At 37.2% G+C, this 15,789-nt stretch overlaps 1 protein-coding gene and 1 pseudogene across 1 annotated transcript in view; both read right to left on the minus strand.

Annotated features, from left to right (window-relative positions):
- The window catches only part of LOC100632881 (DNA topoisomerase 2-alpha-like), a 16,762-nt gene extending 5,805 nt beyond the window's left edge, over positions 1-10,957 (minus strand). The window contains exons 1-5 of the mRNA XM_019998273.1: positions 10,833-10,957; positions 10,570-10,795; positions 600-663; positions 304-547; positions 4-166 (exon numbers count right to left, since the gene is read on the minus strand). Of these exons, the coding sequence (XP_019853832.1) occupies positions 4-166; positions 304-547; positions 600-663; positions 10,570-10,795; positions 10,833-10,841 (706 nt within the window). The 5' untranslated portion in view covers positions 10,842-10,957. The remainder of the gene's footprint in view (positions 1-3; positions 167-303; positions 548-599; positions 664-10,569; positions 10,796-10,832) is intronic.
- A 378-nt stretch (positions 10,958-11,335) lies between these two features.
- LOC100633008 (DNA topoisomerase 2-beta-like) overlaps positions 11,336-15,789 on the minus strand; it is a 9,429-nt pseudogene continuing 4,975 nt past the window's right edge.

Genomic DNA, 15,789 nt, shown 5'->3' on the forward strand with positions numbered 1-15,789 from the left:
AACCAGCTATATCATACGCTCTTCTTGTCATCAGTGACACGATGTCTTTATTCAAATGTGACATCTTAAATTTGGCCAAGTCAGGCTTAAAAGTGATTTTTGTAAAATCCTTCTTTGACACAGTAACTGTGTTTTTCCCAGCAACATCCATATTATTCTGCCAAGTCTACACAATGGAACAAATAAGACTAGTATAAAATACCATTGCTATTTGAATCATCTGAAAAGCAAAAGTAACTCTGGCTCTTATTTGCACAGTAATACTTAATCTTAACAGCCAATTATCATGTACATGTACAATACCTGCTTAAACTGTTTGCCAGAAGCACTTGATGCTGTCTCTACAGTAAACTCTGTGCTAAATATATTACACAGCTTTGCTCCATATCCATTTCGACCACCAGTCACTTTCTTTTGATCGTCATTAAAATTGGACGATGTCAGCAGTGTACCAAATATCAATTCCGGTACATATTTCTTCTCTACAGCATGCATTTCAACAGGAATACCAGCTCCGTTATTCCATACACTAATAACATTATTTTCCCTAGAACACATTATCATGTAACATTATTGCAATAGTTTAATTATATACTTACGGGTCAATTACAATCTTAATTGTATTCATTTTACTATCTCTTTGCTTGTTGTCAGCAGCATTTACTATAAATAGGAGAAATGATTACTGCACATGTATGTGTACAGATATTATATTCAAATAGAAGCTGAATTTGAATGTGTCTTTCAAATAGACACCTAATGGTCAAATAAAATTCATGGGCAAGTCAATAGTCCTTTTTTAGTAACGCCTTTTAATGATACTCATACTTCTCGACATGCCCACAATTTACCTGGCAGCCATATTGGGTGTCAAAAAACATGGCAACATGTGGGGGCATGGAGAGTTCCTTCTTTGAACAGCTACATCCAGAAGGCAAGAAGCATTACAGGAAAATGAAAATAATAGACCTTGAGGAAGACCTATATCTTATATCCGAGAGTGAGTGGTCTGACAGGAGGGATCTTTGGCCCAGTGTAGAGTTCCCAGATATATCTATGTATCTCATTTACTCACCAAGTCCATACACAAAAGAGGAGTTAAGAGCCTACAAGTCCACAGAGGCTGGCTGCTGGCTTTGTGAGTGATGTATTGATTTTAAAAGTCCATGATGACTCTTTTGTGATGTCTGCCAACATATTATATGTGAATTTATTATGATTTTTTAACTTGTCATAAATTTGTAGCCTTAAGCACAGTCAGAGAATGAATGAAACACCATGGGTGGCAACATCGAAGAATGGTGTGGTAATGTGAATTGTATGGCTGATGCTGGTGAAGCATGTTCCCATATTGGTGCATTGCTGTACACAATAATGGCTGATGTCTGTGTGACTGCTTGCACTTTCGTTACGTGTAGCTGGCTAGCTCCCACAGTTCAGAAAAAGGTTTGTAAATGTTTTACTTTATCATCATTATTTACTTGTAGATCAAATGTGCACCTGCAAGTGATATCAATTTTGTTAGGCCAAAGATGGCTTAAAAGATAACAACTGCAAATCTACTAAGACTCTTGTACCAAAAAGTAAAAGGGAACCCAAATCAGACATCACTGGATGAGTTTTATACAAAGTTTAAAATATGTGAGTCCAAAGCAGCAATTTTATCAATTGTCTCGGAGCATGCAGCTGGTGATTAATCATTACGTATTTATGTTTATTTCAAATTGTATTTATTCTGATAGATTTCATTCCTACTGAGCTACCAAAGCTTCTTACATCCTTCTATAAAAGGAGAATCTAAATCTACCCTATACAGAGCTTATAACAGTATGTGAGAGGGTCTTTCTTAAAATAGAAGAGCTGGTTACAGAAGAGCAAGTGAGAGCTTTGGAGGGTCTGACACGTGATCAGGCATAGTCTAGAACGTGGTTCAAACACAGGGCAGGTAGAGTAACTGCTTCAAAGTTGCCTGCTCAACTGATCCTCATCAACCAGCTCAATTTCTGACAAAATCTATATGTTATCCTGAAGCATACAAGTTTAATGTCGCCACAACAAGGTCAGTGCAAAAACCTATATAGTTTGTAGCTGTATGCATTTATGCTATGGCATTAAGTCACAATAATATTTATCTACTTTAATTCACTTTAGATATGGCTGTACACATGAAAATACTGCAAGGTATTAGTATTGTGCAAATGCTACAAGTTATCTCTCCAACTTCACTATTCAATCCAGCGGGTTTCTTTGTCAATCCATCAATGGCACATGATGGAGCTTCACCTGATGGTTTAGTTCATTGTGACTGTGTGGTCTGGAAATAAAGTGTCCTCATTGTTCTAAGGACAAAACTCCTGACTCTAGCATAAGACACTTGGAAGATACAGGGACTGGGCTAGCTTTAAAGAAAGACTCTGACAATTATTATCAAGTACAAGCTCAGATACATATCTGTTGTCTGAAGTATTGCAACTTTACAGTTTGATTAGTTTGGACCCTCATAGAATACATTTGCAGCATATTTATCTATTGACAATTCAACAAAGCAATGGAGAAAATAGCAGTGCTTTACAAGTATGCCATACTTCCCAGAATTAATCGGAAAATGGTATACACGTGAGTATGTAATTACTGCTGAAGTGGAATCTGGTCACACAGGTGATGACAATGATGATGATAATATGGAAGACGCAGAATTATATGGTGTTACTGTTGACATCTCGAAGGTGATGAGCTAATAATTGGTTGTGATTACCCTACTCGAAGATATAATGGTTTCATTGTTCGTGTTTAAGAATGACATTGGAACCAAAGGAAAGTGGCTCTGTCCCGATTGTAGAAAGATTAAAAGACAAACTAAACCCAAAAGGTCAAGCAACTAATAACACTGGTTAGTTGTTATTTGTGATTACAAATTTTGATTTTATTCATCTAATTTTTTATGCATCTACAACAGATGGACATAATAAGTTACACGATCCAGAACATGTTATAACTAGAAGAATGTAAAAGATTTGGAGGAGCTTAGCCCCCAAACCATGCTATTGTTGTTGCTAGAGAGGTCTTTAGAAAGCAGTTTAGTGTTATTCTGCTGACCATTTGCTGCAGATAAAGACAGACTTGCTGATAGCTGCTATTTTATTTATTGTGACCATATGCATACCTGCATTCAATGAAGGTTAGGCTACTTAACTTTAATAACAGTTGGACAACCAAATCCCTGTACAAACTCACACTTATCTTAGTGGACTTCGCCCAATAATATTACCAATACTGCATGTATTATCTCTACTAGATTTTATTAAGTTAACAGGCAATATCGCTTAAAGAATTTTGCACTTTTGTTTTAAGATCCCAATTACTTGTTGAAGGTGCATTCTGACATGAGAGATAACATGAGATCAATCTATTTCACATCATGTGAGCTGCTTTTGTCCTTTTCTAAAAGGTGGGATTTTTAATTCAGCACAATACAACCCCACACTGTCACTGACTGTAAATCCTCGATCAGCCAATATTAAATCATCATTTATCAATTTACATGTATGTACTATGTAGAACTCCACAGTGTCCTGTTATGTACTTATCAAAGACTCCCTCCCCCAAGCCTTCGATATGTAAGATATAATACATGTACATTGTACCTTAAGCAGACATGGGGCAAGCAGAGAGGGAGAAGATTGAGATTGTTAACAAAAAGAACAAATAATAATGGACCTAATATGGAGCCTTGTGGGACACCCGAGGACATAGAAGATGGAGGGGAAGTAGAATGACTAGAATCATCAACACAAATGCACTGAGACCGGTCAGAGAGATAGGAGAATTAAGAGCCAGTGTAGAATGTGAGGAGGAATGCTGAGGGACTGAAGTTTGGATAGGAGAATACTGTGACTGGCACAGTCTGGCAGAATCAAAGGCCTTTTTAACACCCAAGAAAAACACCACAGAGGGAAGAGCTGGAGTCAAAAGTAGAAAATATATGTTGAGTAGCAGCAGAGAGAGCAGATACTGTAATTCTTCTAAAAATTCGCCCTGGTCACTTTTGATAAATAAATTTTGAAAACAAATAATTAGAGTAAACTAAGCCTTTATGGCCAACTAACAATGAATTGACAAAATAGGAGGCACTAAGATGCATGTTTGGACAAGATAGTAAGTCTGTCAATGCTTCTTTGTTGTTTGACTAATAATCTTCACAATTGAATCTTGAACTTAGGCCTACTAATGGCAGTCATCTGTCCGGTGGAGTGCTGCTCGAGGCATCACTGTGAGTAAGACCTGATTTTCGGCCTCATCCAGCACAGGTTCATGTGTTATAATGCTGTTGAGTGTTAAAATTGAAGGAAAATGGCGAAATTAGAAGAACTTTCATCATAATTTACAAAACGAATAATTAGAATTAATTTTGAAATAAAAGTGCTTAAAATTATTTATTTTCGAAATTAGAGGTGTGAAATTTAGAAGAATTATGGTAAGGTAGAACGACTATGGAGAAATCTGAACTGAGTTTCAGAGAGGAGGTTGTTTGAGAAAAAATAATTCAGTAGAACGTACGACGTGCCTTCCGAGAAGTTTGGAGATTAGGTTGAGGAGAAAAATTGGGTGAAAGTCTGAGGCAGATGAAGAGAGAGGTGAAGTTTTAGGTATTGGGATGACACAGGAATTTTTCCAAGGAGAGGAAAAGGAGCCAGTGGAGATAGATAAGCTTAAGGGGTTCAGAAATAGAGTAGGCAGTGGATTTTAGTAGGAGAGATGGAATTCCGTCAGGACCAGGAGACGTACAAGTAGGAAGAGAGGAGGTGAGATGCGAGACAGATGCAGTAGTACACAGAAGATCATTGCTAAAGACCGAGGAGGGATCTAGAGAGATAACAGTTAGGGGAGCAGGGTCAGCAGTGAAAAAGCTTTAAAAAGCTTGATTAAAAAGATTGGCTTTACCAGAGGCATCTGAGATAATAGAGCAAGAGGGAGATGTAAGAGGAGAGACTGAGTCCTTGTTTCGATGGAGAGAACGTACATAAGACCAAAATTTCTGAGGTGAGTGGGAGATGAAAGTGAAAAATTGGGATTTAGATCGCTTAACTTCAGTGGAAATAGCATTGCGTAGAGAACGATAATCAAACCAGTGCGAAGGAGAGAATTGGAGACAGCAGCTCGATGGAACAGTTTACACCGATGCTTAATTTTATGAAGAAGAGGTCGAGAGAGTCAAGGAGGGAGAAGTTGATCAGAGACAAACTTAGATGGAATATGCTCATTTATAATCTGAAGAAAAATGGAGGTGAACTTAGAGCAGGCAATGTCAAGGTCTTGAGAGAGTGTGAAAGACCAGTCTATGGCATTAAGAGAGTCATTGATGACATTGAAGTCTGCTTTGTGATAGAGCCAGACTTTTATGCAGGATTGATGGTGAGAAGGAGGTTTGAATGAAAAAGAGAGTGAGGAGATGATTGTACAGAGGCCAGAAGAACCAAAAGGGAGGCAATAGTAGAAGCATGAGCTGAGCGAGGGACAAAGACAAGATCAATGATTGAAGGGGATCCTGAGTGAGAATAGTGAGTAGGATGCGTGACAATTTGACTAAGGGAAAAAATAGATGAGAGAGAACTACACATAACTTGATCAAGGAGAGGAGCCTGGGAGCTACCTACATTTACAGTCAAACCTGCTATTGTGGACAGTCTAAAATAAGGACACCTCTATAATCGGGACAGGTAGTATCAGCCCCAATACAATATACAGTATAGAGTACAAGAGTATATTGTGAGACAGCTTATATTATGGGACAAAGAAACAAATCAATTTGAAATTATGGCACAAAATTCTTACCTTCAAGATGCTTATTTTGTGCCACAAAGAAATGTATAATACGGGTTGCAAAAGTTGTAAAAAATATAATTATAATTATGGAAATTAATTAATTAATTAATGCTGCCTGATCACGTGACTCCACGTTCTTCATTTTTGTGTTTGGCTCGAAAACAAGCTCAAAAGTAAGAACCTTTTCTTATTATTTATTATAGATATGTTGTAGTAACTAATGGCTTGTAGAAGAAAACTACGGACTGCAGAATCAATGGAAAATGCTGTCAAGTATGTAAAAGATGAAGGTAAAGGCCTCCGGGAAGCTGCTTGAGCGTATAACGTACCAGTTGAAACTTTAAGACGACGTGTAACTGGGGCAGTTTCAATAGATTGTCGACCCGGACCTCCTACAGTCTTTACTATGGAGGAAGAAAGCATGATATGTGATTATCTTATAACTATGGCTGATATGGGGTACGGCCTGTCTTGAGAAACTGTAATGACAGTTGCGTTCAAACTTGCTGAAAAATTAAATAAGGCACACCCATTTACTGGAGATACAGCAGGACACTCTTGGTTTGATGGTTTCAAGCACCGCCACCTTCAACTCACCATTTGCACACCGCTTCCCCTTTCATACAGTCGAGCTGTATCAGCTCATGTTGACACCATAAATAATTTCTTTGGAAAAGTGGGGAGTATATACGGGAGATTAAAATTGATTTCAAAACCCATGTGCATTTTTAATTGCGACAAAACTGGTGTAACAGTTGTTCATCGTCCAGGAAAGGTAATCACACAAATGGGCCGTAAGACAGTTTATTCAGTATTTTCGGCTGAAAGGGGCAAGACACACACTGTACTAGCCTGCGTCTCTGCATCGGGCATAATTGTACCTCCTATGATAGTTTACCCAAGGAAAAGAGAAATTCCTAATAATTTCAAGAACGGAGCGGTACCAAACACTTACTTTGCTAAGAGTGAAAATGGCTGGATTAATTCCAATTTATTTTTAGAATGGCTGAAATTTTTTGTGGCTAGTATTCCTCCTACTAGACCAGTACTGATTATTCAAGATGGTCATTCCAGCCATATTTCAATAGAAGCTATTGAATATGCTCGCTCTAATGACATACATCTTCTCTGTCTACCCTCTCATATTACCCATATATTGCAACCTCTTGATGTAGGAGTTTTTAAATCTTTCAAATCTAACTTCTCTAAAGCCTGTACTAATTTTATTGCTAAAAACCCAGGACAGGTAATTACTAATGATTTGTTGGCGTCTCTCATTGGGATCTCTTGGAACACTTCATTTACGATTGTCAATATTATGAGTGGATTTAAGAAGTGCAGTTTATACCGCTTCAATCCCAGTGCTGTTGATGACAGGAGAATGGCTCCCTCAAAAGCATTTTTTCCTCCTCCAGTTCCTTCTGAATCAGTACCTGGCACTACTACAGTATCGGCACCTTCTTCTATCGAGATCGAGAAAGAAACCCAGGAGATTAATGACACAGCTTGTGTTAATAACAATAATAATTCTGATGATCAAGCAAGTCTTCCGAGTAGCCCTATCTTCACCAGTGAACAAGAAGCTCTTTACCAGAAACGGTACATAGAAGAATACAATCTGTTAGATCCAAGTTATGTGGCATGGTTACGATTAAATCACCCAGAAAGAGCTATTTCTGTTACATCAACTGGCACTCCATAAAATGCATCAGTATCAACTTCATCCCACAACTTGCCACAAGATCAATAATTCTAATGAGGTTTGTAGTGAAACTAGTGGGTGTGGTAGTTCAGTATATGACTTAGTAAAGGATATTCTTGCTCTTCCTAAACCAAAAGTCCCTAAGAAGAAACGTGAAGGACTCAATAGTAGAGCTGTATGTATCACTGACATGTTAGAGAAATGAAGGAACAAACACAGAAGAAAGAAGACACAAAAAGAGAGAAAGAAGAAAGAGAAAGAAGAAAGAGAAAGAAGAAAAAAGGAAGAACAAACTTGAAGAACAGGAAGTGAGGAAAAAGGAGAGAGAAGAAAAGAAAAGGCTTAGAGAAATTCAAAAGAAAGAGGAAAAAAAAAAAAAGGAAAGAGAAGCCAAGAAATAAGAAAAAGAGAAGACAGAGAAAGAAACACTATGTATAGGACTTGCTGAACTTGCTTTATCTGACGAAGAGGAAGACACAACACAATGTCCAATCTGTGATCTGTTTTACAAGGATGATGAAAGTAGCAACCCTCGGGTGTGCTATGATGGATGTGATACATGGTTCAATTTTAAATGCACAAGTATAAGAAATCCACAAAGGATGCCAAAAACTTACTACTGTAACAATTGCTAGTGTATGAGAAGTTGAGAACTACTAATTATTGTGATTGATTTGATCGTGTAAAATATTAGATAATATAATTATGTCATACAGTGCATTAGGTGGGTTGTAATATGAGTGAAAAACATTAAAATATGGCGTCTCATATTTGTCTCATATATGGCACAATGTCTCATAACTGCATCGTTTTAGCTGATTGTTTACATTAAATTTATAGCAAAAGGCAAGTAGAAAAATTTTAGCTTTTAATGTGCATAGCAAGAGTAGATATGTCTTTGATATTTTTTAACAAAAGAAGTTTAAGCATTCACCAGAAAACAAAAAAATTGAAGAAAACTTTAAGGTGTCTCATAATAGCCACACCTACTCTAGTGCTTTAATTTCACGGAGCTAAAATTACGCGGATTGATAAAAAAAAATATTCCCAGATATAAATTTTGCGGTTAGTGCCACACCTTTAATGGCAATTGAAATTTTAGCGGATCTTTAATTTCACGGTTTCATGCTAACCCGCGAAAATAGTGAAAGTTTAGCTCCTTGATATTAAAGCACTATGTGAATTAACGAACCTCTGAAATAAGAACACCTCTATATAGACGACAGTTTTATTGGATCCTAGGATGTCCAGAATAGACAGGTTTGACTGTATATTGAAATCGTCAACCAAGATACTCTTAGAAGTGAAACCAGGCCGGAGAGAAGAAAAGGTATTAATCAAATCACTAACAGCAGTAGCTGAGGTGGGAGATCAATAAAAAGAGGACACACGAAAGCATTGAGAGCAGACACTAATGTTAACAGTTAACAGTTCTAGGGAGTGAGGGGGAGCTCGAAGACTGAAGGCTGCAGACAGGACTTAGCGTAGATAGCAACACCACCGTCATGACAAGAGCGGCCAAGGGGGAAGAGAGAATATCCGGGAATATATAGTTCAGAGGACAAAACTTCAGGGGAGAGCCAAGTTTCAGAAACACAGATAATCTCAGGAGAGTGAAGGAGAGCAGCAGAGATAAGTGGGTGGAAGTTTGAAAATTAAAAATCATTTGAGGGCTGAATCACTTCAGTAACTATAGGCCTACGCTTAGCTCTTTATACCATTCTAACCTTCTCTTTCCATTATGCATAGCTTCACCAGCATAGCAAAAACAGTAGGTACATGTATATAGTCTGGATGGATTTCATCATCACTCTCATTCCTGATACATATGTTCAGTACACAACCTGCTGTAATCACTGGGCTCCCACTGTTTTCTTCTCACAGCTGCTATCCGTAGCTGCCTTCTATTAGGATCACTTGGGAAACAATAGAACTTATAGGCCTTTTTACACTGGCCAAAGTAATGCGCATCAATGCACATTAATCGTGTTCACACTAGAGTGGTTTGGAATTGATGCGCATCAATGGCATCACTCTCACTTCACCTCCAGAGGTGGATTGATGTGAAGTAATGTGCTTCGATCAATGTAAACCAATGCCAACAAGAATACAAAATGATACATAATTCAGCTGCTAGTGTGAACACTATCAATGTGCATTATTCAGCTGTATCATCAAAGCGCTTTGAAAACTGTGCCAGTGTGAAAAGGCCTTTATACTGCTGCCCTTTACAAAATGATTAGAAGAATTCATAGCACAGCAATTCTTCACCATGATGTCTTTGCCACCCAATATAGCTGCCAGGTTAATTGTGGGAGTGTCATGAAGTATGAATATCATTAAAAGGCATTACTGCAAAAAGACTATCGTACATGTAGCACCATACATGTAAGTACATGTAGCGCAAAATTAAGTCAGCAAATGTTAAAACACTCAAAAATTTTGCCCTGAACAGTATTGTATAATGTAAAAAAATGTAATCAACAGTTCAATTCTACACATAAGTGCCATTGCTTATATTTGGTCATAAAAATGTCTAGCTATATTAATACAATATAATCATGTAAGCAATTTCATAGTCTCTAACCTTCTCATGTAATCTATATTTATTATTGTAACTATAAACTGATGTGCATGCCAAATGAAATACAATATAAATGTACAAATACATGTAGCTGGTATTTTGAAAGGGACATTTGGTCTTCTGACAGCCAGTTACCAAAATTAAAGCAGCATATGGCACACGGTCGCACATTTGCCAAATTTAAATTTACCAATTAGCAAAAAAATCATCAAAATTTAACCCCAAAACTACCAGTTATACATTAATAAATCTCTAATGTGAACATGTCACAGGAAAAAAATGAAACTAATGGGAGGGGCCTTACAAGGTGTGGCTTGGCTCATAACTTAATAAATAATAGAGAAAAAGTGCAACCAAGAGGTGTGGTTGATTGAACCACTGGTACCCTCCATGATGCATAACAGTGGCACACACTACACACAAATAATCAATAAAATGAGCATGCATTAGATATACTCACCTAATATTTCATCAAATATCTTGTACAGGCCAGGAACATATGTAATCTGACGCTGCACAATTGCGTTCCTTTCATCATCATAGACCCACAAGAGGTCTGATGCCTCTTCCACTGAACCAACATAAGAATCTGGCCTCAGAAGTATATGTTCTAGTTGTGTTTTCTTTTGATAAATTCGTTCAACAGAAAGCCTCTTATTCGCTCCTTCGTTTAAATCTAGAAGAGGCTAAGAGAGTTTGGTTTAAAAGTTTTTGAGTACTTACAGAAGCCATTACATCAGCAGCCTTTCTCCCCTACGATATGATATAGGTTCAGAAAGTGGCAGTCTAGTCACTGGCAGAAAGTTGCCAGAAACCGCGCCTTTTAAGTTCAACTTCAATCCTTTGGCCAGCATACTCCAAATACGCATGCGCAGAATCAGTAGCCGGGCACGCGCGGCAGCCTCAAAAAGTAGAGTATTCATGTAAAGTTCAAGCAACTGAAATTAGAGACTACTGAAATTACAACAATGCATGCAATCACCTCCATGTCATGAAACCCTGCAACACTCAACTGAGCTACTATAGAACCTGAACTTACTGAAGTTATATAAGTACAGTGAGCTCAATAGTGGATGTGTGTGATTGTGTCGATGCTGCCAGACCAGAGGACTATCTTTCTTGATAAGACTTGGGTGAGGCCATAATGGTGTTTATGACAATGATGAATTGTAGGATTATAATGGAATTTTTTTAAAGAAAGTAAATGTTATAAAAATGACATTTAATTTGTGCCATACATAATCTGATAAACATAAACAAGAAAGGAAATGAACATAAATGAGCAAGCCTTGTAGTTTACAGATCAAAATCACTGTCATCTTCATCACTCCAGTAATACTTTACTTTCTTTCAAGAGCGCATAGAACACACCAATGATTCAGGTACTACATGCATGTGATTTTCACTTACAGGATCAGGGACCTTCCTCTTTCTTGCGTTTGCTTTGGCTGCCACCTTAGATAGTTCTTCATTCACAAGTTTCTCAATGTGTGAAGTGACTTTAACAGCGGAAAGCTGCTGTTTTGTTTTACCCGCAGCAGATATTTTAATAGCAGCCCCTTTTTAGTTGTTCTTTCAGTTCCTTTTTTTGATGGATTTTCATTGATATCATCAGTGTTGTCTTCAGCATCATCTTCACTACTGTCTCTGCTAAAGTGACACGCCCTTTTCTTGCTGTCACCATTACGAAACTGTGTAGTCATATCTTCAATACACAACTTTGTCCAACCAGGGTCGTTGGCCTCAACTTTTCTAAACTTTGTTGCTCTCTCCTTTTTTATGTCTAAAACACAAAACTCTGGTACGTGAGGTGTTAAAACTTCGGCAAAAGATGATGGTTTAGTTGCTGCAGCAGAGCCTTCTCTATTTGAGCCTTAAAATATTAATAATTGTAGAAAGGGAATACAAATGATGAGAACTTACCTGTCAATTTTTTCGTCTTTCTTTGCCTCTGTTCTTAACACAAGTAGCTGGACCAGCCGAGTCTTCTCGGGATTGTCTTTCCTCCACTTCCTATCATTCAAAGAGTATAGCACTATAGACTAAGTTAGATGAAAAGCTCACGTCTAAACATTTAAGAAAGTTTTCCAAATCCATTTTCCATAAATCCGTTGCTGACTTTTCCTTGAGTTCCCTCAGCTCTTCAACCTATACACACAAACCATAGTCCAACAAAAATCACTTAAACTACATGTAACACAGCAAAACACCCGATACAGCTGAAATACTAAAATTATAGACACACAATGATACAGAACTAGAAGCATCCCACCAATAAAAATCTTGCCTTTTTATCTCTTGTATGCAACAAGTCTTCTGCCTTCTCTTTTGTTATACTCAGCCATAACTGCATAGAAAGGAGATAGTTATAATCTGGTCCATGTCATTGCTCTCAATATCTTCCTCCTCCACTGTTAGCTGATCAGATACGCTCTTCTTCCATGCTTTAACAGGATCACTATCATATCCCTGTGACTCTAACTCTGATATCAGAATGTTCTTGCTTTTCATTCCTGTAGAAAATAACAATGAATATTACGAGTGAAAACAAGTTTATTAGTGTAAAAAATATTCCTATGATTGCTTTTACCACCTTGCATGTACAGCTGGGTTCTCATTAAGGCTTATGGAGGTTACCTCTACTTTCTTAAGCTTCTAAAGAAGTCTTTAGGCAGGATGTTACATGTATCTACCCACCATCCACTATTCAACTTTGTGGTTACCAAATTTGATCTTATGGCCACTCTGTTGCCTGAAATACATGTACCTGTAGAACTCAGTTCTATTTGAGGCAACAGAGTTGACAGCCCATCAAAGTAGCCACAAGTTTTTTTCAACAAAGTTGAATAGTGGATGGTGGGCTTAAAGAGAGCACATAACTTTGTCCCACGTGTAAGCCGCCATTTTGTTTACAGTGGCCACACCCACTACATAAAGGAGTGTGCGGGTGGTTACTAAAGGTGGATTCTCAATATGACGCATGTGCGTCCGTCATGACTGGAAGTGCTATATAAACCAATGGGAACATGCGTCAATGCATCAGATTAGAAATCATTTCTATTCTGACGCATACTCCCATTGGTTTATACAGCACTTCCGGTCATGACGCTAGTGCATGAAAAACAATGCGTCATATTGAGAACCCACCTTAAGGCTTGTTATTTCTCCAATACGTGTATAAAAGAAATGTAAGTGTTCACATACAATTATATAGGTATATACACCGCAAGTGGGGGGAATCAATTACATTGTATAATACGACCAGGAGGGTTACGCCCCCAGGTTGTAAAAAAAACAAAATCCTAACCAATTATAAGTTTTCTTTCATTTATTTCGGTTACGAAATGAGTTTTATACTTCAACAGTACAGACTCCGCAGTTAGCTTTCCAACCAAATACTCCTTCCTTTTGTGATATAATATTATGCCAGACGTACATCATAAAACTCTTTAAGAATTTCGATCTTTCCACAGTACTTCTTTAAAAAGCCATTGAAATCAAAAAGGACCTAATAATTAGAGATGTAATTCTGCAATACGACTAAGATTCTGATTGCCTACCATATTGCCAGTACTAATGTGTATGCCAGAAGATTGAACTTCCATTTTTTCAGGAGAAAGAGTAACAACAAATCTGACAGTGACATCAGTATGATACTCCTTGTAATCACTACAGTACAGACATTATTGATACAGTGCATTTATTACAAACTTAACATACGAAATAAAGGGTGAGGTCTTATCATTGCCATACAACAGTCCTTCCAAGACATTCTCTTTATATGTTTGTGTCCAAGTCTTTGTTGGTAATTCAGTTATTTCAAATGAATTAGAGCCCAGCAACCCAACCTGACCAAACACCATGTATTTGTGAGGTTCAACAGGTGCAAATAGTACCACAAAAATTCTTATACCAAGGTTTCTGAAACAGTAAAAAATAAACAAATGCAGAAAATGTTTAATCTGTAACATTCCTTCAGGCTCCATTCCATTGAGCATTCTCTTTATATTAGCAACTATCTCTCGTGGATTATAATTCGGAACACTAGTTGAGTATCCAGTTCCAATACCTTCAGCTCCATTCACAAGTACCATAGGAATTATAGGACAATACCACTCTGGTTCAATGCACTGGTTGTCATCGTACAAATGATCCAATAAAACATCATCACAAGCAGGAAACAGGTGCCTTGCCAATGAACTTAACATAGTAAATATGTATCTGATCAGAAATGAAAAATAAATGTAACACTTTTCAAATATTTATAGACCTTGGACTAGCAGCATCTTTGCCACAATGTAGTCTAGTACCAAACTGTCCAATGGGCTGAAGGATATTTATATTGTTGCTCCCAACAAAGTTTTGTGCCAAGTTGATAATAGTAGCCATAAGACTTTGCTACATGTAATAATAAATTGAGACATAAAATAAGTACAAGATTTACCTCTCCGTGATGATAAGCAGAATGCTCAGCAACAGAACTATAGCTAACTGAGCCACTTTAATATCATGCTTATCATTCCTCTTAAAACATGTAAATGCCTAATGAGAGTGACAGGGCAGTATATCAGAAGCCCATGTGTCAGATGTACACATGTTTAAGTCTTATACAAGCTTTGTGCTATGGGCATGTGTTACAATGGTAACTGTTTGAGGATGGAAACAGCTTAATAAGGACATATGTACCATATGGTTGGTAATTTTAAGGGTCCAATATTTCACGTTTTCTCAAAATTTACTTAGAAGCCAATATTTGAACATACAAATATTCATGGCTGGTAGTTAGCAACTTCCTTTCACTTGGATCTACAGTACTAGCTGCTAATACATACATGTGTACCAAAGATTCTGGCTTGAAATAGCAGTTAGATAACTCATTAAGTAGTTTTTCAAGCGTGAGTGTTAGGGGTTCAAATTCTGCATGATCCAATAAACTGCAAAATTAATGAAAATTAATGCCCCACAACAATTACGAACAGTACGGTACATGCATGTATATGAACATGTACACAATATACTGCATATGGGGTATATTTCACGGGATTTAATTTCGCTAATTTCATGGCCTTAAAAAATTCGTAAAAATTTTTATCTATGAAAATTATTTTTTACCATACTAATAATGGTCAGTTGAAGAAAAATGCGAAAATTTTTCTTTGTGAATAGGTTTAAAGGTAATTTTCGTGAAATATTTTCCCAGGGAAATATACCACCTATACGGTATACAATACATATGTAGACGTAGTTTCACAACCTCAATCTATTCTATACCCTTGACAACCCCAAACTTACCAGTTCAATAGCACGGTCATCTTGAGGGCCCTCATAACTAAAAGAAATTCTATGGTGATCCATATCTGAGAAATATTCCTTAGCTGCCTTTGAAGTACTGGTACCCAGTCCCTTATAGTACTTGATCTTCCATGACTTGACATTATCCTCTGTAGCCTGCCACCGCTCAAACTCAGGAAGACTAAAGAAAGCCTTTTCCTCTTTTCCTTTGACAGCCTACAAATTCACAATGTACATGTACATGCAGCAAAAAAATATCAACAATAATGCTACTGTATGTGTACATTATAAATTTCTACAAAATACCATATAGCTGATTTATTTCATGGCTTTTAAGTTTTGTTGTTTAAATTTTTATAGTAACTATCTTTTGTGGTTTACAAAATTT

The sequence above is a fragment of the Amphimedon queenslandica genome, unplaced genomic scaffold, assembly GCF_000090795.2.
Source record: "Amphimedon queenslandica unplaced genomic scaffold, v1.1 AMPQUscaffold_13329, whole genome shotgun sequence".
NCBI lineage: Eukaryota > Metazoa > Porifera > Demospongiae > Haplosclerida > Niphatidae > Amphimedon > Amphimedon queenslandica.